General features: G+C 44.1%; 1 protein-coding gene across 2 annotated transcripts; it reads right to left on the bottom strand.

Moving 5' to 3' along the window:
• Positions 1–1,784: 1,784 nt before the first annotated feature.
• On the bottom strand, positions 1,785–22,594 carry fbxw5 (F-box and WD repeat domain containing 5). Of its 2 annotated transcripts, XM_063210073.1 has the most exons (10): positions 22,465–22,594; positions 20,740–20,935; positions 19,766–19,923; positions 16,086–16,269; positions 15,018–15,166; positions 12,893–13,225; positions 12,420–12,603; positions 11,964–12,111; positions 5,735–5,947; positions 1,785–5,172 (listed from the first exon to the last, which is right to left on the bottom strand). In XM_063210073.1, the coding sequence occupies exons 2-10, from the start codon at positions 20,924–20,926 to the stop codon at positions 4,875–4,877; spliced, it is 1,854 nt and encodes a 617-aa protein (XP_063066143.1). In that variant the 5' UTR covers positions 20,927–20,935; positions 22,465–22,594; the 3' UTR covers positions 1,785–4,874. The 2 variants fall into 2 exon arrangements, with proteins under 2 accessions (XP_063066143.1, XP_063066142.1); XM_063210072.1 differs by lacking the exon at positions 22,465–22,594 and having other exon boundaries at positions 20,740–21,119.
• Between the last annotated feature and the right edge of the window lie 143 nt (positions 22,595–22,737).

The following is a 22,737-nucleotide window of genomic DNA, read 5'->3' as shown; positions in this document are numbered from 1 at the left end:
TAGTTTGGAGCAAGGTCCATAAAGACATGGATGACAGAGTCTGGTGTGGATGAACTTGACTGGCCTGCCCTGAACTCGATAGAACACCCTTTGGGACGAATTAGAATGGAGACAGAGAGTCAGGCCTTCTCAACAAACATCAGTGTGTGACCTCACCAATGTCATTTTGGAAGAATGGTCAAAAAGTATAAACACGCTTCTCAGTCTTGTGGACAGCCTTCCAGGAAGAATTGAAGCAGTAATAGCTGCAAAAGGTGGTCCGGCATCATATTGACCCCTATGGGTTAGGAATGGGATGGCACTTATGTTCAAGTGTGAGTCAAGGCAGATCCGCGAATACTTCAGGCAATGTAGTGTAATACAAGGCAATGTTTAGCTCAGTGACTAGGCTATGCTTTATGATTAATCCTCCAGAGTGTATTAGTATGATAGGTACAGGTATTAGTTGCATAGTAGACAGAATGGAGGGAGAGAGGTGCCAATGGCCCATGGTCCTGCGTTCTACTTTCGCAATCTTCTGATAAGAGGAGCTAAAAAAAGAGGAGCTAAAAAGTAATAGTCGTTGGTCATGTGCTCCCGTAGCAACTGCTACAGAAATTAATAGTAGCTAATAGTCAGAAAGGGTTCATCTTTATTCTTCATGTAGTTTTATTTTATTGTAACCTGAATTTACATTATTTGAACAATGTATTTCAAATATATTTGAACAACATGTATTCATATAGCACAGAATCACAACTGTGAAGCTGACTCAAAGCACTTTCAAAATACACACATTTCCACATTCATACACCAGGATGCCTTTCGGTGCCAATAATCCAGGGTTCACATGAGAGTGCAAACACACACACATACACACACACACACATGTATGCATGGTGTGGTATTGTACCTATTTACTGGTGCCTTTAACCCAGTGTGTCCTGATGCGACATATCCACTGAATTAAGGTTATTGAGATCTGAGCTGTTTTATTAAAAATAAACACATTCTAGTGCAAAATGAAGGTTCCAGCGTTTAAATTCAACTTATGTCACGTTTTTATGTGCTTCGGAGGCTGAGATATTTAGGTTTTAATAGGGAGAGAGCAACTTTTCCCTAAAATGGGTTAATATATGCTGTCCACCTCTACTTCAGCTCAAAGCAAACTGTTTGATCTTTGTGATGCTGCTTGTGATCATTTTATGATGTTTGTGATCTTTATGAAACTGCATGATCAGCATATTTTGCAAGACAAATTAATGGATGTATCCAGCGTGTCTACAGTAGTTATTGTGTTTGCCTATGTTTTATTTGAATTAAAATTGAATTAAATTTCTATCTAATTTCTATTCTATTTACCCATTTACTAGACATAAAGGTTGTGTGGATGCATGTGTGGTGGATGGTGCCACGTGTATGCTGTGAAGGTGACAAAAAAAGGTCTTGGGCCCATTTGGATAATGTTGGACTTTGGGGTCATCCTGGGTTTTGGACAGAGTTCAGGTTTAAAGGCTAAGACCAACAACAATGTCTGTGAGGAGTGGATTGTGGGTAAATAAATGCATTTTCAAAGGGTGAAAGATACTGTACTTAATACAGGGAGGGCAGAGGGCCCCAGGCCAATTTAAACTCTGGTCACAGTATCTTGTGCGAGCCTGGACTTGCTATAGGTAAGGTGTGGGTAACTCCAGAAAGCTCCAAAATCAACAAATAACAAATGAATTCTCCCAGATGAGCTCTTCTGTGTATGCCGTGTTTGTTGTTATTGTATGGTTCGATGATTTTACAAGTCACACAGGGAATGAGATAAAAGTCAAAAGTTTATTTTTTTCCAAAAAGATTTCCAACACCATACAGGCCTCTCTCTCTCCGTTTGCTGGACAGTGATGGAGAAGATGATGCAGGTCAGCAGGGAGGGCTCTGTGCAAGACATTAATAACAGGCCTGAATCTGAAATGCTCACTCTTTCACTAGACGTCCTGCCCCATGGAAGAAGCAAACCAATACGACTCACAACTTATAGGACCATTCATACCCTATGTTTGGTAGACTATGCACATACACATTTCTGTTCATTCATTCTAACCATCAACAAGTATAGTCACTGGTTAGAATGTGACAAACATTCCACACATATCCGTATTCCACACATAGGGTTTTACTGTGACTTGTGTAGTGAACGAGTGAGCGTTTCATTTTGAAACATGGCCACAGACATGCTACAGAAGAACACAAAAAGGAAAAACAAAGGAAACAAACAAAAGAGTGAAATCACTAAAAAGCACAGAGGAGAAAGATCATGGCTCAATCAATTAAGGGATAATGAAGAGGTCCATTTTTAATTGTATAATTGCACTGTCAGCCACAAACTCCTCCGCAACAACATGAACCAACAGGATACACACTACACAAGTGCCAATCACAACCCAGCTATTTCAGTCAAGTTTACCTCTCTATTTATTTTCTTTCATTCTCTTTAAACGTTTATTCTGTTACAAAACATCTAGCCAATGACAGGGGAAGGTGAAATTGTAAACACCAGCATTCTTTTTCCTTTTTTTTAAAGGACAAAAATCTATGCACTTTTGTGCAAGTTTAAACATGTGGATTATTTTTGTTTAAAATTACAGAAATTAGCAATAATTGAAGTCAGAGGTCACAATGTCCAAAAAAGCCTCCATTGTACATAGCAAGGGAATAACAGCATGCTCTTTAATTATTATTTTTAAAAAATAAAAAAACAGGACCATTTCACTACCCTGGGCTACGTCTAAATGATGGGTAGGGGGCTTTTCAGTACAAGAACAAGACTGGGGTTGGAAAGTACAGACTTAGCAATTAAGAGAATAGTGTTAATGACACAGTAATGCTCAGTCACAGTACGAGTTTGTAGCTTTTATACTGTCTATTCAGGCAAACAATGATGCAAAGTAAAAGTCAAAAAGTTAAAACTGAAACAAGCAAGATTGTTTTCCGAGAGATAACAGATGGGTTGATCATTTACCGTTCACTGAGAAATGATAAACATTAGCATGAGAGAGAAATTGAAAAAATTAAGCCTTTTGTCAAATGTTTTTGAGGCGTAAACTTGTTCGCAGAGAGACACAAATAAATTATAATGACAAGAAAACAGTGTACCACTCACTGTGGCCTGTGGCTAGTTTTTCTGCTGTCCACACAATGAAACATAAAGGCCAAGACATCAAAAGATTGCTTTCAGAGAGAACACAGCCCATGGATTGTGTTTTCCACTGAGTAAAATCAAAACTGAAACCAGTGAGCTTTTATCCCAACAGTGATGGGCAACATGGTCTCATTACTTAACAATCCAGTGCCACATGATCCAAAATGGCCTGTTTTTGCCTGTCCAATTCAAGCAAGTGACCCTTTAACTAGGCTATCACTTGGCTGAATTGGATAGGTAATACTTGGAATATGAGGCACTGGGATTGTAAAACTAATGAATGCTGTTGCTGAGAACTTGTTTTGAGAACTTTGAGGCATAGCAAATGTGAAGGGGAAACTGAAAGAAGTAAGCTTACTCGTGTGAGGTTCAGTAGATTTGTGTCACTTGAAGCTTACTGATGCTGTAGGATCAAGTAGAATTTTTTTGTAGATTTCAGAAGAGAAATCAGAGGTAAAGGGATTGTTGTAGATAATTGGAGCCTTTACTCTTGTAGGGTTGAGCAGCTTCTTGTAGCTTGTTCTTGTTGGGGGTCATGTAGATTCTTGTACCTTTCAGCTAAGACATTTAAAACTCGGTAGTCTATGATGCTACACCTATATTGTATCCTGGCCTTTTCCCCTCTCCTGAGACCTGTGTGTGGTTTCCTTTTGCTCACACAAATTGCAGAATAAGAAACAAATGAAACAAACAAACAAACAAAAAAAAGGGACAATAGCCCACAAAACCAAACCAAACCTGAAGGAGTAACAGTTGTCATGTACATTCATGCACACGTGCACGTGTTAATTGGAGGTCAACACTGGATGGCTGGATAGTAGTGAAGGGGGGGGGCTTCAAACCTGCAGACGTGAAGACACACTAAGTGATTCGGCACACGTGTTCAGCCTCCATCCAGGCTTTTTCTTCATCTTTGTTACCATTTCGCTCCTCCTTTGCATACGTTTATCATCTCATCTCTCCCCTCCTCTTCACGCCTGGAAACTTGATCTGCCGTTTGGACAGAGCACCTGATTCATCCTTTCCTGACAGCATATTTTTAAAAAAGATAGAGAAAAAAAAAAAACGGAGGAAACGCAACATCCATGACATCGTACTTCTGAAATCATGCTCTTTTTGCACGAGAACGTACTTCCATGAGGAACACTCCATGAGAACGTCCTTCCGTCGGGTAAAAGCATCCCTGGATGGAGGCCCGTTTTCCTTAGCAGGGAGCCCAGTGGGATTGCTTATTTTTAGGTCAACGTTGCTTCGACTGATGTCTCCTGTCCACCCCCTGGTTGGCCCCCGCACCAGTAACTTCAGTTCAAGATTGCGTGACCCTTCAAGTTCCCATGAGCCTTTTGAGAGAGAATTGGGGTGGGGAGGCATTCACTTCGTCCATGATACAATGCACTGCCCACAATGCAATTCATAATGCATTCTGGTCAGGACTTTCTGCACAGATTTGCACAGAATGTGTGGTCAAGAACGTGCCCATAGATGTTGACAGAGGAAGCTGGGAAGGGAAGGGAAGGGCCAGGAAGGGTGGGGTATTGGTGGGTTTAAAGGCAGCCATATGGAACCAAACAAATCCCCGCGATAGATGGTGGTGGTGATGTTCTCCCCACCTTGTCCTGTAACGCGAGGGCTAAATCTCCACTCCACCCCTCCACCCTCTCAGGCCGGGATGGGAGACAGGACGGGCGCATCTCGTCTTGCCTGGTCGTCAGGGACGTCCGTTGAGGTTGGGGGGCGCGCTGTTGTTGTTGTGGTTGCTGCGGCGGCCGAGCAGCGAGGCGAGCAGGTTGCGGCCGGTGCGGGAGGCGCGTGGTGGGGCGGCGGCCAGGCGTACCATGCGGGGCGAGCGCCACACCTTGATGGTGGAGTCGTCGCTGGCCGACAGCAGCAGCTCCTGGTCGGCGGGGCTGAAGGCCACTGAGTTCACCACGTCCGTGTGCGCCAGCTTGGCCAGGCAGATGTTGTAGTGCCGGTCCCAGATGTAGCCGTGCTTATCCTCCGCACCGCTGCACAGAAAACACAAACACACATGGGTCAATGACGTTTCAGTAGTAGCACACGTCAGTGTAGTGCAACCACAGCCAATGCCACTACCGGATTTGTTTTTTTGCTTTTGCTTTTACTGGATTATCTAATAAGCATATTCATTGCAGTACATGTATTACCAATTACTACAGTAAATAATGTATGGCCATTAGATGACCTGACCATGGACCCACATACAAAAACAGACACATCCACACAGACAGGGATTTACATATGCATACAGGACAAAAATCAGTAAAAATATTTATATGACATAATCTGAAATCATCAAAAAGTTTCATAGTTGTGACAAGCAAATGTTGAATAAATGTACCTCTAAGCATCACATCTGATGTCAGCCCTGCATTTTCAGCCCAGCCTCTTAGTTACCAGGAAACACACACTCGTAACAAGGGAATAAGGCTCAGGGGAGATGTGACACATACTCCCAAAGCACTCACACACAAACACACTGGGGTAGTAGAGATAGCAGCACACACACTAACAGACAAACACACACACAGGGAGAGAAGTGGCGGTTACCTGGCGACAAAGTCTCGGCTGACGTCGAGGAAGATGAAGAAGCACTCGTCGTTGGGCGTGAAGGCGCGGTGGGCCCGGAGGCTCCGCCTCTCCTCGCGCAGGCTCTTCAGGTCGATGACGTGCAGGTCGATCTCCTCGGCGATGGGCGGTGGCGACATGGGGTCCGAGATCTTGCAGCCCGCCGGCCACGCCCTGCTGTTCACATACAGGTACCTGAGGAAAACACACACATTACATTACACTTGGATTATGCTTAAAGAAGAAATGAAACGAATATTCATCTATTATTCACATTAAATATTGGGCCTATTTCTAAATCATCAATCCAACTTTAAATAATTTTTCCGGACATAACTTGTTGAAACGGCAACTTAAAACCGTGCCTTTGGTGCGACAATATTTACAGGGGCGTGACGTCATGCGGTTGACACCCTCTTTTTGCGAGTATGGTTGGCTGCGGAAATATCATACATTTGAAGGACCCATATCTCATAAAGGAACCAACATTGAGATACAAATATCGACATGTCGAAAGAACACACCTCTAACATTATGTGAAAAAAACTCACGTTGAATATAAGCCTCACAAATAAGCCGAGTAGACTTTTCTTTGATGATGCACCACCATATGCCATATGGGTTGGAAAGATATGCCATATTCGGCACAGGATCGACGGGCACAAAACAGCACCGCGCTCCTACTAGGCTACACGAAGGCTACACGCTGATCATTATTAAGATATTATCAATCATATGACACTATTAGTGTAGGCTGTATGTGCTGTGGTAAACTGGAAAATATGGGAGCATGTTAGGGTGCCAGCCAGCTGCCGGTTTCTCAGATCATGTGACATTCCGCGCTGTCTTTGACAGGTTGAAACCGAAGTGGCACTTTGAAAGCCAGCTTTAAAATCTTATTAAACAATGGCGTTATCTCAATTATTATGCCGACAACTTATCGATCAACCAGCGCGGCATACTTGTTTTTTTTGTTTATGGCAACGTGACAAGGGGGGGACGATGCTTTGGCTGCTGCACTCTGTCTTTGACATGTTGAAACCTAGCGAAATTGCACTATCAGCTACTTTAAAAACGTATGCTTAAGTAGCTCAATAGCATGGTTTTAATGTAATCTTAATAAACAATGGCGTTATACCCATCATTATGCGACAATTTGGAAGTCGGTAGGTATATTTTGACACAGATGTTCGTAGGGGCTGTTGTTGCATAACACAAGAACTGCACGACCGCCGGCCATGGATAGAGTCATAACTACACAACACAGATGTTCGTGCTCGGATGCTGGGGCGATTTCGTTGCATATAAAGCAATAACTCCACGACCGACGGCCATGGAGTCGTAACGAAACACCTCGACCCGCAGCGCATTGACCGAGGACCCTTAGTACTAGGGTGCTACAATGGCAGAGAGGAATAGCATCTTTAGCATGCTGCTATCCTGCTAAGTGGCTGTCGGCCAGACTCACCCGTGGTCGCACTCGAGCTAGAGATATCCGTCAGCACACCTGCTATCCATAGACACTGCTTGTGGTAGCCTAGGAGTGTATTTCCAACCATGTCCACGGTCTCCAGATTTTTTAAGGTAAACAACAAGGGTGGAAAACGCCCGGAGTTTAACATTGATAGGTCACTTCAAAAGCCGATGCCTCCTACACGATCAGCGTTGTTTTGCCTTCTCCTTGTCAGCAACAGTTCCAGTAATTTTGACTTAAAGACACTTGTGCAGAGAGATGCCTTCAGTGAAGCTTGTACTTGTTGCAACCTGTACCATTTGGACCGCCACGAACACAATATTTTCCCCTGTGCTTTGATTTACTACGCCGCCATTGATTACTATAACTTTGTGGGTTCGGAGTTGGACTGTGTCAACCTTATGACGTCACGCATAAGACAATAAATTCGCACTACTGGACAAAATATTGCTCATTTTGAGCACGTTTTAACATGATTTCCCAGATAAATTATTGCACACACAATATCTTGTTTTAATCAAAAAGCTTGGAACTTTTGTAATATGCAGCACAAACTGTAAAATTCCAACCATTAATATTCGTTTCATTTCTTCTTTAAGGCAATTACAGATATTTACAGGGTATTGGTTGCAGTCCCTGGAGCAATGTGGGGTTAGGTGCCTTGCACAAGGGCACTTCAGTCATGTATGGAGGTGTAGGGAGAGGTTTGAACCTGCAACCTTCTGACCTAAATACCAATGCCCAAACCATTAGGCCATGGCTGGCCAATACACAATAGCCTAGACCAGTGTTTCCCAACCTTTTTTGTGTCATGTACCCCCTAAGCCTTTTTGTTGCGTCATGAGTACCCCCTAACTCATGTTTCACATCACTTTTTCTATTGCAGCATGACTATGCTCCATGCATTTGTTAAAATTACATTTTTTCCAAGTACCCCCTGCAGTGTGCTCGCGTACCCCTAGTGGTACACGTACCCCTGGTTGGGAACCACTGGCCTAGACCATGGTCTTATTACAATAATCACAACCTGCTGTTCACGTGCAGGTACATGAGGAAAACAAAAACAACATGGACACCAACATAACTATATGGAAACGATCATGTACGGCTATACAACAAGGTCTGCTATGACCTGAGGAAACAAACATGGCCGCCTACGCTACTCCATACACTTACTACAATATCCACACCCTGTTGTTTACATACAGGTACCTGAGGAAAAAGCACTTTGCCACCAACATTACATACTGCAGTGATCATGCACATCAATCACCAATTACTTATGAAATGCCGTTACTCCACCTAATGTCTGAACCCACCCAAAAAAATATTTCACCCATACCTGAGTAAAACAACATGGCTACCTACAGAAGTCTCTCATCTACTACAACAACCAGTTACTAAGCGTTACTAAGCGAGATAAAAACATGGCCATCATGTTAGTAACTTCAACTAAGAAACTGGTTAAAAGCACACGGTTGTCTCTTGCAGCATCCTGCTAGATCAGAAAACATACTGTAAATTAAGCGTTAGATCTGGAGATGACAGACAGTGCTACAAATCCCCCTGATAATATCTATTCCAAACACACGCAGGTAATTGGAGTGCTTCTGGGTCTTCACCTTTTTTCCTTGGTGCTCATCAGTGTAGGGGCTCTCAAACTTGGTGCAGGAAGACAGATGCTGAGGCACTCAAGGTTGCAATTTTTTTACTTTTTTATTTGGCTACAATGCCTACGCGTTTCGGCCCTTATGGCCTTCTTCAGGGCGCATGACGATGTACGCCCTAAGGCCATAAGGGCCGAAACGCGTAGGCATTGTAGCCAAATAAAAAAGTAAAAAAATTGCAACCTTGAGTGCCTCAGCTCAGCATCTGTCTTCCTGGACCAAATATCTATTCCAAGTTCCCCTGCGAAGTCGGAGCACCTAGGGATGCTGCGGCTGCTGGCAGCACTCCCCTCAGTAGCGACTGGGCCTCACCGTGGTGCAGGGGTGAACTCAGGGTAACGCCACAGCAACAACAGCAACCCCTGAGGCCAATTGGTGCACGCAAAGCCTCTGGGACAATCGCCCATTGGTGAATGATCATGACTGCATGAAGATCAAAATAAAGATTTTCTTGAAAACAGAGCTCTTGGCATTGATATTTACTGTATACTTTATATTTGGAATACTTCTTTCTGAAATCTCCTTTGCAGATTTTCTATGCCTTGCCTTGGTTTTCAACAATCCTTTTCCTCCTTTGGAATGTGAAGAACTTTGTTTCAAGACCTCAGTGTCAAATGCCCACTTTTTCAATTTTTCAACAAAATTACTCAAATATATCAAATTCTTCTTCCATGTTTCATATCTTTGGTCTACTTTGGACTAGAGATGCACCGGATTCAAGAGCCGGTTCCGGATCCGGCAGGATAATAGGGTTTTTCACAGGATCCGGATCCGGTTCCAGGATTCAGGATCCGGTAGCCGAGGCTTTTCAGTCAAAATAGTTTGAGCCAACATGATTTCTTTTTGAAATCTCCTTGGCAGATTTTCTCTGCCTTGCCTTTGTTTTCAACAATCCCTTTCCTCCAAAAAAAAAAAAAAAAATCTGCCTTACCATGCCTCTGTGAGTATTGAGTAATCTTTGCTCACAACACATCAACATGGCAGACTTTCAGAAGAATGGGCATTGAATTGGAATGTGAAGAACTTTGTTTCAAGACCTCAGTGTCAAATGCCCACTTTTTCAATTTTTCAACAAAATTACTCAAATATATCAAATTCTTCTTCCATGTTTCATATCTTTGGTCTACTTTGGACTAGAGATGCACCGGATTCAAGAGCCGGTTCCGGATCCGGCAGGATAATAGGGTTTTTCACAGGATCCGGATCCGGTTCCAGGATTCAGGATCCGGTAGCCGAGGCTTTTCAGTCAAAATAGTTTGAGCCAACATGATAAAAAGGGTCCACGTGTGTGAGTAGGCTATGTGTTTCAACCCTTTCGTAGGATCCGGTATCCGGTTCCGGATCCGGCAGGATCTTAAGCAGTAGATCCGGTATCCGGCAGGATCCTAAAAATCAGGATCCGGTGCATCTCTACTTTGGACATCTAATCAAAACAGTTCAACAGGTGGCAATCCAACTCAGTGAAAACTATCACCTCAGTAGCATGTGACCGACCGATGACTATTGTAGATCACAAGACACATTATCTGCCAGTGTTTTGTCGTGGCTCGTTACATAGTCTTAGTCACATGCAGCAAGCCATACAAATATAAACAAGACCATGCTTTCAACAGTCACAAGAAAAGGTGACTCATCATTACATCAGTCCTATAAATATAAACAAAGCCATGTGCATGGGCGGTGCATGGGTGTCATTACACAGACCTACTCTTGCCAGTCCTAAAAATAGATAAAAAACACTCACATGCATGGGTGTCAAAGGGTATTTCCCTTGTTGTTATGTCGCCACGACAAACCCAAAAGTCACAAAAACCTACACCACCCTCCTGGAAACAATGACTTGCCTGCCTGGCTGTTTTCCAAGCAATCACCATGACTACCAGTACCTCGCTGCAGACAGGGGAAACCCTCAGGTTAAAAATACAACAGTGATAACCACAATAAAAGACAAATACTTAGCCAGAGAGGACTCCGTAATGCAAACAGAAGTTGCGGTTTTAGGTTACTGATAACCATCTTTGCCAAGGCAATTCCCTAGAGGGAAGTTCTTGTGTTGTCTTCTTGAGCTCCATAATAGCATCACTGTGTAAGCCATGAGTCATCTGCACATAAGGCACAACCAAAACACCTCTAGTATGGAACCACAAGTCTGTTCCAGTGCATGTGAAACTACTGTGGCGGGACTTTTTATCATGTCTGGGGAGTGAATATATTCCCCCACAAGGGGGAGTTGAAACGCAGGTTTGTTCCTCCAAAAGTACAAAGGGAAGGACTCATTTAGAAACTAGTTACAACTGATACTACAAAAGAAACATTAAGAAAGTTACAAGGTGGCTTCCAGATCAGTCAATGCATTTGCACTTTTATAGCATTTGCAAATTGATAAATCAGATGTGTATGTCTTGCAATTTAATTTGAACAGTATCAGTTGCAGTAGGTACAGTACTTGGACGAAAACTGTGTCTTGCTTTATTAAGATCTGAGTAACAAATAAAATCATTAATTCATTTGATCTCTTTGTTTCCTTCCCTGCCTTTCACTGATGGAGGAGTTAGTGTTCATCACCTAACAGTAGGGACACATAGACGCGAATTTGGCCAAGCGAAGCCAACTTCGCCATTCATTCCTATGAGAGAGGCGAAGGCAAGCGAACAGGAGCGAAGCGAAGCGAAATTATTAAAGAAAGTTTAATGTTATGCAAATGAGGAGCGAATTGAGGAGCCAATCAAACCAACAACATAACTGTTCCATTCCATTCGACGTCCTGATGACGGTTGAATTTCGCCTCTCTTCGCTTCGCCCGCTTCGCCTCCTATGTGTCCCTATCGTAAGGTTGTTGATGAAATGAGTTAAGTTAACTTGAGGTGACAAAGTTGAGTTTAGTTAACAGCACTAAGCATGGGCCTTGATGAAGCCCAATTTGATGCATGCAGCCACACTCCCACTAAGACTGGCACTATTCATATAATGTATATGAGCCAGTCAACCTATTTATAACCACTTTTTAATAGGCAGCGATGTGCATCAGGTGTGAGAGGTGAGTCCCAGGGCCGGTGGGTAGGCTACGCACCTGTGGTCGGGGGACAGCCCCATGCCAATGATGTGGCCGTGGATGTCGATGACGTGGTCCAGAGAGTCAAAGAACTCGTCGGTGCTGCGCTCCTCTCCCAGCACGGGCCCACATGTCGTCATCTGATCGGGCATGATGCGCTTGATGCCTGCAGAGACGAGGAGAGGGGTGACATCAATGCAAACGCACATCTTGATACACACAGATACACACCTTTCTGATTGGGGGGGTAGGTACCATGCACCTTTGGTACAGATCTATCGGATGTAGAAGGAGGACAGGGAAGTTTGCCTTGGGCACACACCTAACTCAGAGATATTATAGACAGAGATAAGTCATTCTAGTTCTTTTCCGGTATCCACTTTATGTCAGGTGAACGCCCCTTTAGGAGACCTTCGGAGTCCTGAGGTTGAGAATAAATGGAGTATAGTGCGGGGGTGTGTGTATTGTACGTACCTATCTGATGTGGGGAGTAGGTAAGGCTGCCGGTGGTGAAGAGCAGGTAGGTCTTGTCCTCTGTGTCTCCGCCCCCACTGGTAGAGAGCAGGGAGGAGGGGTCCGCGGTCTTGGTGTGGTTCTTACCCATCAACATGGCTATCCTCGTCTCCAGCTCACGCTCCTCCACCACACCACATCGGCCCTGACAGACAGACAGACAGACAGACAGACAGACAGACAGACAGACAGAGATGACAGTGATGCTCCATTGCAAACTCACAACATTCACTGTGTTTGGCCTGGGGTACGGGTCAGACCTCTTCCCAGTCCTGTACAAGATATTGCCTTATATGTCTAACATTTGAGCTCGGAGGATGCTCGTTTTCCCATCAACAAACGTAAATGGGCAGTGTGAAGCCTCCTGGATTTGTTAAAATCCCCCATCGCCCTACTTGGCCTGACCCCAGTCCTCGCCACTCCACCCCCCTCACCTGGATGACGTGGTCCAGCGGGCCGTACTTGGCTGCCTGGGGCAGGTGAGCCACCTGCGGCTCCAGCTCCAGCTCCTCGAACCCCTCCTCGTCCTCCTCCTCGCTGTCGGTGGTTCCCAGGTCGAACAGCATGGGCTGGTGGTGTTGCGCCGGCTGGCCTCCGGCCTGGGCCTGGCTGCGGCGCGCCTGCGACTGCGCCTCGTAGTCCAGCAGGAGGTCGGGCGTGTCGTGCCGCCGGCAGTGGGCCACCATGACGGTGCGGATGGTGCTGGCGTTGATGTTCTGGATCTTGAAGAGGCGCTTCACCACGTTCACGTTCTCCGACTCCACATCCTGGCCATGAGGGAGAGGGAGGATTGTTTACATTATCATTTGTATTCACTGTGTGAATAAGATAGGCAAGTGAGGCAGCACTAAACCTACATTCACTACAACCCTGCGCTGACGGATGTCGGAAAGAGTGTCTGGCAGAGCGGGTGTTGTATTTTCATGTAGATGCGCTCTGAGTGGCAAACGGATCCACCGCAACTCAAAGTCGAAAATTCTGAACGTTTGGCCGAGGCAACGGAGCCGGCGGTCCTCTCACAGTGCATTTTGCATCCACCAATGTAAGTCAACAGGACCTGTTGACAGTCAGTGGAAATTTGACTGCTGCTTTAAGCATAGGTTTTTGAATTAAAAAAATAGACACAAGCTCATGTATGCTCCGATTAAGACCCCCAGTATGAGAGTGAATGAACAGCAAAGAGAGAGAACAATACAAGCACATGAAGTGCTGTACAAGAACACGCCACGTACTGTCGCCCTCTAATGGCCAAATTCAGGGACAGGACATGGAAACATGGAGCACAGTGATGAGTATGAAGAAATTCTCTGCACTGTACAATTCAGTGCCTACTGTACTGAATGAAGTGCTGAAAAACGTCCTGCATTGCCCAATTACAGGTGTTACACAAAAAACTGAAACACCTGGTTTTAGACCACAATAATATATACCCGGACGTGTATATTGACCCTGTGGAGCTCCAAATGGACAGTTCTGGTAAAAATAGGAGAGTTGAGGTGCACATTTAATTCTGCCAGGGCTAGCACCTGTCTTGTCTCTTTCAGATAGCTTCCTCTCACGCCAACAGTTAATCCTGTAGGATGTGGTTTGTTCTTCTTGGTGGTATGCTGATATTTCCCTGGATACTGTGGCTCTTGATACATCACAAAGACTTGTTGACCTGGTCGACAGCAAGACGTGCACCTACAATTTGTCCACTTTTGAACTCTGATCTGCATCTCATAATAGTGTATGCATTGTAATATTTTGAGCAAAACTGTGTTCTTCAGGGGTGATAGTAAAAAAAAATTCTGAGCCTGAACTTTTTTCCCTGCTCTAACGACGACGACAAGTTACTGCATAGTGAAATAACGTAGGCCTATTTTGACACATTATTCAAACATTTAATAGCCTGTTATGTGTATGACCATTATTCAAGCCTGATATTAGAAGAAAACCCTGAACCTGTAACACTTTCTGATATAAGAATAACCTAATGGCTAATTATTATCAATGTTTTTATTTTTGCAAACTCTGTCAAGCCTGAAATCAGGCATGGAGCCTGAACACTATCAGCCCTGGTTCTTACCCTGTTAATTGAATCTTCACACTCTGGTGCTATGTGCAACCAGGCTGGTCCAATTTAGCCATGAAACCTCTCACACTAAAATGACAGGTGTTTGTTTTTTTGTCTAACCCCTGTACATCTCTGTGCTTAAGTTTTCGGCCTGAAAAGTGGGGAGGCAGTATGGAGTGTATATAGGACTCAGGGTTAGGGTAGGTGACTGCTATTCAATCGTTTGCCGACTATGCTGTTTGTGAGTTACAGAAATGCCTGTATGTGCAAAGAACAGAAATATACCCCAATTTGGTATTTTTTACGGGAGCGTTTTAAGGATGCACATAGATTTTGTTCACATGTGTATTCATGTGTGCAATTATTTCTGTGTGTGTGTGTGTGTGTGTGTGTGTGTGTGTGTGTGTGTGTGTGTGTGTGTGTGTGTGTGTGTGTGTGTGTGTGTGTGTGTGTGTGTGTGTGTGTGTGTGTGTGTGTGTGCGCGTGTGCCTAAAGGTACAGACCTGGAAGGCCTTGTTGAGCCAGAGGACGGAGCAGGAGGTCAGGTTTCCTATCCAGTGTAGATTTCCAGAGATCAGATGCGTCTCGTTCAGCCAGCAGCCAAAAACATCATAGGGCTTGTTCCGCACCCGGGACAAAAGTGTGTAATTTTCTGCAATGGGAGGGAACATATGCACGCACATAGACATATTAACTTAACCAACATTTTGTAATGCACAGTGCTGTGTTCAGATTCTGCGTGCAGCAGGACTGCTTAATCTTTCTTTCTTTTCAAAACATATCCAACACGATGCATTATGTATATCTTAGCTATTGCAAGCATGAAAGAGACAATGAAATCAGAGAAAAGGCTGCTATTTGAATGACCGCTTCATTTACATTCTACATCTACAGTACGTATGGTAACCACATCTACATATGTGGTTAAAAAGACTTAAGCATAGAGTGCCTCAGTCATTAGTCCTCTCTTAAATTATTCCTTTAATACTGAATTGTTCCTACAGGAATAATCTGAACAAAGATCATAATTTACAGTGACTCTTGTGCTGCACAAGTTATATTTTTTCAAGCAATATATTTTTATTGCTTGAACCCGGCCATGTCTCATCTTTATTAAGGGTCATGTGCTGGTAAGTCTTTGACATGTAATGAAATAGAATACCACCAAGGCCATCATCACACATAGATGAGGAAAAGTGGATAAAAGAGGCAGATAAAAGAGGAGATACAGACAGAGTCCAAAGGAGGAGAACGAGAAAAACAGAATTAATTGAGATTAGCCCAGAGAGAGAGAGAGAGAGAGAGAGAGAGAGAGAGAGAGAGAGAGAGAGAGAGAGAAAGAGAAAGAGAAAGAGAGAGAGAGAGAGAGAGAGAGAGAGAGAGAGAGAGAGAGAGACAGAGAGACAGAGAAAGACAGACAGGGACAGGGACAGGGACAGAGATAGAGAGTGTGTCTGTGGCAACAGAAAATCAACTCAAAACGTAACACAGATGTGCCATCATAACAAGTGTCCCATCCAGTCAGACAAGGCTGAGAGTGTAGGAATGACATGAGAGAGCAGGCTCCTTACCCAGGCTTATGACGGCGATCTCCCCCGAGGAGGAGTGGTGGGGGCCCAGGTAGACCCCCGACACCAGCAGCAGGGTGTCGTCAGCGTTGAACTGTGAGAACTGTGTGTAGCCCCAGTTGTACTGGCGCATACTGGAGCTGTGCACCAGGGCGATAGTGCCGTCTGACCGCTCCGTATCCCATAGCTTGGAGAGGGGAGAGAGAGAGGGAGAGAGAGAGAGAGAGAGATTATCCATCAGTGCTGGCAAAATTACCAGGTACAGATTATTTTAATGAGAAAATAATTATTTTATACTCTAGTCAAAAATTAGATACGAGTGGTTTTATGATGAGAAAATTTTCCAGAGGGGTCTTCATCTTTTTTTTCAATCAATGTACTGTACATTTGGTGAAAGAAAAAGGTTCAAAACCCACTAAACTGCAAAGTCAAAAATAATATATGGAATAAATATTCATCCCAAATGTTTATGATTATCTAAGCTGTACGGTTATAAAATGTTGTGGAATTTTTACAGACATTTCATGCAGTATCCAGATGGTGCTGATAGAACACATAAGCAGTTAGGTATTCCAGACCAGTGATGTTACTGTATGTTGATGTCCAAAAGCCATATCCCTCCATGATTAATGCTAGGCATTTTACCAAGCGATGCCAAGGATATGTTCAACACCATTTATTTCTTGAAAATGGCGCTACCATTAACTGTCCTTCTCAATAACGCTCAGTGCTATGACTCATTTGCAAGAAGACTGAAATCAGATGGTCTATATCAGTGGTTCCCAACCTATGGGTCGGGACCCAACTTATGGGTCGCCAAAGATCCACAGGGGGTCGCAGAGCCCTCTTGATTTTAAGGGGTTTCATTTGAAACATATATAGCCCATGTTGAGTTAGAATTGACAAAGCATTTAACTAATAAATGCAGAGAAGCAGCAAATTGTAAGTGCTACATTAAACATATATTCTATATTTGACCATAGACGAATTGAGGAATAAAATAGGCCTAACTAAAATTAGTTTTCCCAGGAAACAGAGGGCATCTTGTGACTGTCTCCTACGGGCGCTCGCGTGGTTGGGTCACCAAAGCTTACAATAGTAAAAACATGGGTCTCTTAAGAAAAAGGTTGGGAACCACTGGTCCATCTATTGCCTGTTCCCTTCATCTATGTACAAACCCTGCGGCATTGAAAAACTATGGCTCACATAGACGTAATCATTTAGGCAGACCTACCATCTTTGGGTTGGTCTTATAGTAGTAACTGAGTCATGTGCTGTCAACTCTACCAACGTTGGTGGTGCCGTTGGCTAATCAAGTGAGTGTTGCTGAGTCTACCTATTGTGACCATGTCACTTAAGTGGTCTATCTTCCTAGACTGTGTGTGTGTGTGTGTGTGTGTGTGTGTGTGTGTGTGTGTGTGTGTGTGTGTGTGTGTGTGTGTGTGTGTGTGTGTGTGCCTCAGCACTACCTCAGGGATTAAAGCAAAAAAAAGTCATCTGACTGAACTTTTTTACCGGTTATGCACCCGATTGAGTATCACTCCGTAACCCAACGAAAACCAATGTAGCCAGGCTCTGCCCTCATAACAAAACATACACTGGTTTTATGCAAGGAATGGTGCCAGAGCCAGCACTAGGCATAGGCAGAAAGGGCAGTCGCCTAGAGCAGAATAGGCCTATGTCTTGAAGGCGTCAGTAATACCAAAAAGTGCCACAAAATCAGAACTTCAACCAACATAAAACTTAACACTTCACATTAACAATGAATATTCATTATACACTCAGTAGGCCTATATACACACTCAGTATGAATGTACCTGTAGATGTAGGCCTACAATGCTATGTTTACAGATGTCAATTTCTAATTTATTTATTTTTTTTAAAGGAAAGAGGGAAAGGGGGCAGGTCTATTTTGGTTATTTCCTCTTATTTCTACCTATTGTTTATGAATTGTTCACAACATTATGCAGAATGGATTCACAATGAGTATTGCTTCAAAATGGTCTAGCTGATATCACATTAATGAATTGGAATTGCAATGCGTTGATACAGTGATCCCGTTATGTTTTTTTGTAGTAGTAAGCTATATTTTGTCTTTCACATCAGAATGGGCAAACACTGTTCTGGTGAAAGCACTGGTGCGCATTGCTTGCAGTTGTGTTTCTGACATTTAAAGAAATGCACTGGTCATAGCAATCAGAGGGACAAACTAGTTGTTGGTTATTTTAATGTTTTTCACTATTCACCCTGTTACAAATAACTTGTTGTTGTTTACAAACAGGGTGCGGTAGTCTACCCCTTGTGTTCTACCGTTTTGAAAACCTATGGCTACCGTCCGGTACTTTTTTTTGCTTCTCGATGTGCGGTGCCAGGCAGACGCTTACCAAAACGTCCCCGATTCCTACACGCACTCGTGTTCTCTCCTACAAGCTGACACGACGCAAGCAGACACGACACAGTCACAGACATACGTCTATTGTTGTTAACAATGTAACACATTTTCCCAAGCTTGTCGCGCAACTTTCCGCTCGAATCAAGACAAATCACCCACCTATCAGTCCTGAGTGCGCAGTGCGCAAATAACTGAACTCAAACGAAGCTATAGTCCGAGAAGATGGGCACAGACGTTGAGCCACTCAAAAACAAGCACATACACAACTGTTGCTGCACACTATTCCAGTTAGCAAAATTAGCATCACACAGTAGCCTACAACAAGCCTTGAAAGTGAAACAAACACCGAAACGGCATTTATTGACCATGAGTCCACCCATCAGAACACTGCTTCCCAGAACAAGACGCGGCATAAAATATTGGCTCTGCCAGGGATAGCATCCGTGACCCCTGTAAAATGCAACCCATTTTTAACTTATTTCTTAAATATATATCGGCAACAACAAAATTAATATGCTACGATTACAGATGAGACTGTGAATTATCCGTTGTCAGAAAGACAACTAGAGTCAAACGCGGAGTATGAAAGCATGGTAGCCTATTACGCATGGTATATCCTAGCTAGCTGCCAATGAAGCCGTCCCATTGACTATGAATAATGTTAGTAAAAGTCACAATGCTTAAAAGGAAAACCCTTCATGAAAAGGACATCATGCGCAGTCGAAGTAAACTATTATTTTTTTCTAACTATCTGCCACGGCAGGTGCAATGATGATGGAAACGTACGTCCTACCTTCTTCCAGCTATGCATTCCATGCATATGCATTATTAGCCCATATTGGAATATCAGTCCAACTCGTTTAATGATTGACATTGCAGTTTAAAGACATAGTATTACACTTATTTTCTTTTCTTTTCTGCCATCAGCAACAATGTTGGCTATTTGTTTTATTTAAATCTCTCGCGCAGCGCCGCAACCGAATTGTTGACAGCTCGTGTATGCTACTTTTTTTTTTTGAAGAAGAAGAAGAAGAACAGGGGATGGCTCAAAACTACTGAGTGAATCTGTTATGACACCACCGGTGGTGAAGTGTATAACTAAATCCGTACACCAAGCACCTCTCTCCCCTTCTCATGACCAGGAGTGCTCTCGATTTGAGTTCAGTTGTAAAGTAAAAATTGTAAATTAATTGACATGAATTATACTATAAGGACGGAAATCCGTCCAAACGAAAATCCAATTGACGGAAATCCGTCATAGCGACGGAAAACTTTAATCCCTGCTACCTACCTTGACAGTGCAGTCTTTGGAGCAGGAGGAGAAGCGTTGTCCGCGGTGGGAGAAGGCCAGGTGCAGCACCTGGTCATGGTGTTCCCTCAGTGTCTGGACCTCCACACACGGAATACAGTCGTACAGGCGCTTGAACTCCCTGTACCAGGACACGGCCGCTATGGGGGACAACACACACACACACACACACACACACACACACACACACACACACACACACACACACACACACACACACAGTTCATTTCAGAAAACTTTATTTGTCCCAAAAATTAGACATTAGTTGAACAGTCCTAGACGCCATCAATAAATAGCCTTGTGTAACCAAGGTGATCTGCGCTAGTTCGCCACTCTGAGCTCGAACCCGCCACCTACCACTCAACACTTGAGTTCGAGCATGGGAGGCACAGCACCATTAGCCTGGTACTGACCATCCCATAATACTACCATTTCATTTCGTATTTATGGTCTGGCATTTGTTTGCTCTGAAGCGATTGTAGGAAGCAGGAAGTTTGCTCTCAGTTATGGTTCGAAATTATTGGACACCTCTCACCCAATCGCTGGCAGTTACTCAACAGCAACATAGCGCAGACCAATGGCTCTGGCGCAGATGTGTACGTCATTGTCACGAGCGTCCTCCCCCTTTCGTCCCCACGTGGGGGGCGTGTTCGATTATTGGCTGTTTTCTGGGGGGGCGTTGCGATCAAAATTCTACTGCTCCAGGCACTCCACAGAGAAGCACGGCCAGACTACAGTAGTGGAGCCAATCCTTTGGCGGAAGTACGTAGGATGGCTCGCGAGGCTACAGCACCATACCACTGAGCTAAAGCTCCAGACCCAAAGCTCAATGCTACCGATACTGAATGAGGCTTCAAGAGGGAGGTTTACTAACGCGTTCAATGGCGAAACTCCGCTAGTTGGCATCCGTTACATTTGGAAGAACCCCCCATGACCATCATTTTGTTCTCGTGTACCTGGGTGCCTGGGAACGGCGCGGGGGATACGGTAGTAGCTGTAGAAGAGCTCCCTCCACAGGAACTCGTCGCGGGACACGGCCAGCCACTGACGGCAGGCGAGGCTGGCACTCAGCACGGCAGTGTGGGGCAGATGCAGGAAGATCTCCAGCACCAGGCTGTCCGGCAGGGCAGGGATGTCCGCCATCCTGGCATCCTGGCAACACATAACCAGGCACAATAACAAACTAGAGTAATCAGAGATGGCAAGCTGTCAACAACGTGGCCCCCTGGCCAATGCTAGATGCTGTACATGATATTGGGTGTTTGTTTGGTGCCACGCGCAGGCAACCTCAAAAACACTGAAGGCAGCCAGCCAGCCAAACAGAGACATCCAGACGGGGTAAGGTAATAACAATATTTTGTACTCTGCTTTAAGACCGCAAAGTCTGTGCAAGTAGTTGACACTAAAGTAAAGGATACTGACATTTGTTTTCACTTCATTTTCAGTTGACTACATAATGTAGTACAACATCCTGGGTACACAGACATAATGGCAGCATTGGAACAGCATCTGTACAGAGCTTGTCTAACACAGCAGTACGGCCAGGCACTGGGAGATTTCTAAACATGCTTGCCAGCTTCACTTGTGTTTTTGACACATTGCACTGACCTACTTATTTAACTTCATTAGATTAACTTCAAGTCATGACGTTACTGACAATGTGGGCGTTTCACTATCTCGCGCGCGCGCTCTTTCTTTTGGCAAAAAATCTTCAACTACGGTTTTGAAGTAGCTTTTCCCTTCCCCAGAATTAGCCATGACAGCTGAGAGTGGTGGTGAACTTGTGACCACACCACGCTGCTAATTTAAGCGGAGGGTTGGTGGTCCAACTGTGTGTCCTGTCAAACACATACAGCGCAGGGGGAAAGCCCTCTTCTATTTATCCCACCAAATAAACATTTCTTTCGAGCTGTGTTGAAAGCTCTTTACTCAACGCCTGTGTACAAGTACACCATGCAAGCATGTCAATCCAACAAAACGTCTGCTAACTTCAAAAGAATCTTCCTCTGATCACCCGGCTAGTTGGCTTTGACTATCAAGTTACACGTTCACCTGCTAGCTAGCTGGCTAACCAGCTTTGCAAAAATCCCACAGCTCATTGCATTTTTGGCCATACATCCTAAGAAAGAAGAGAAAGACGTTGATTCAAAGGCCCGTCCTCAAAGTCGCCAATTTGTCAGTGCACTTCAACACAACCCACTGGACAGGCGAGTCAACTAACATTTCAGCACCTCTTCGTTGAGGGACCAAATGTTGTTTTCTCATAAGCTTCATCGTCAACGATAACTAGCTGGAAAACAACGCTAGCCATTAGTGACCGTAGCGTACATGTCAATCTGCCTAAGACAGTGGAGGTTCATACCAGTTCCATTGCTTAAAATGCATGACAATGGCCATGCATTTAGCCTTCTCTACTGAGTGTGCTCCTGTTGTCATCCATTATTATGGCATATGAGATGAGTTGTGAGACCTGTTAGCTTTCAAACTTTTAACAGAACAGCTAATGTTAGCATTGCTAATGGGTCCCCCCTCAAATGATGGGTAATGTTAGCTGTTAACAAGATACATTATTTAGACACAAGTATGCCATTTTGTCCTTGTGTGCGGTCAAGATAGAAGGGTTACCATGCTGTTTGGTCATAATATGATATCACAAAACAAACTCTCCAAACGTAACCTACCTGCCCAATTGCTGTGTTTACCGAGACGGAGTAGAGGCTAGCATCGGCTGGCTAGCTCTCCTGCAAAATGTCAACAACAATCTGTTACACGACTGTCTCTATGGGTGTGACGACTCCGAGTGTACTGGGTCAGGCTGTGTGAATTGAGGATAACATTGGATAATGCCCATCGAGTGCAGTAGGTTGACCTATTTTGCACTCCGATTCGAGACCACGAAATGTATACAAACCAATCATTAAAGTGGAGAATCTCTATTAGCAAAGATTATTTTG

The sequence above is a fragment of the Engraulis encrasicolus genome, chromosome 11 (genome assembly GCF_034702125.1).
Source record: "Engraulis encrasicolus isolate BLACKSEA-1 chromosome 11, IST_EnEncr_1.0, whole genome shotgun sequence".
Lineage (NCBI taxonomy): Eukaryota > Metazoa > Chordata > Actinopteri > Clupeiformes > Engraulidae > Engraulis > Engraulis encrasicolus.
The sequence above is the reverse complement of the archived record's forward strand: the minus strand, read 5'-3'. Positions and strand labels throughout refer to the sequence as shown.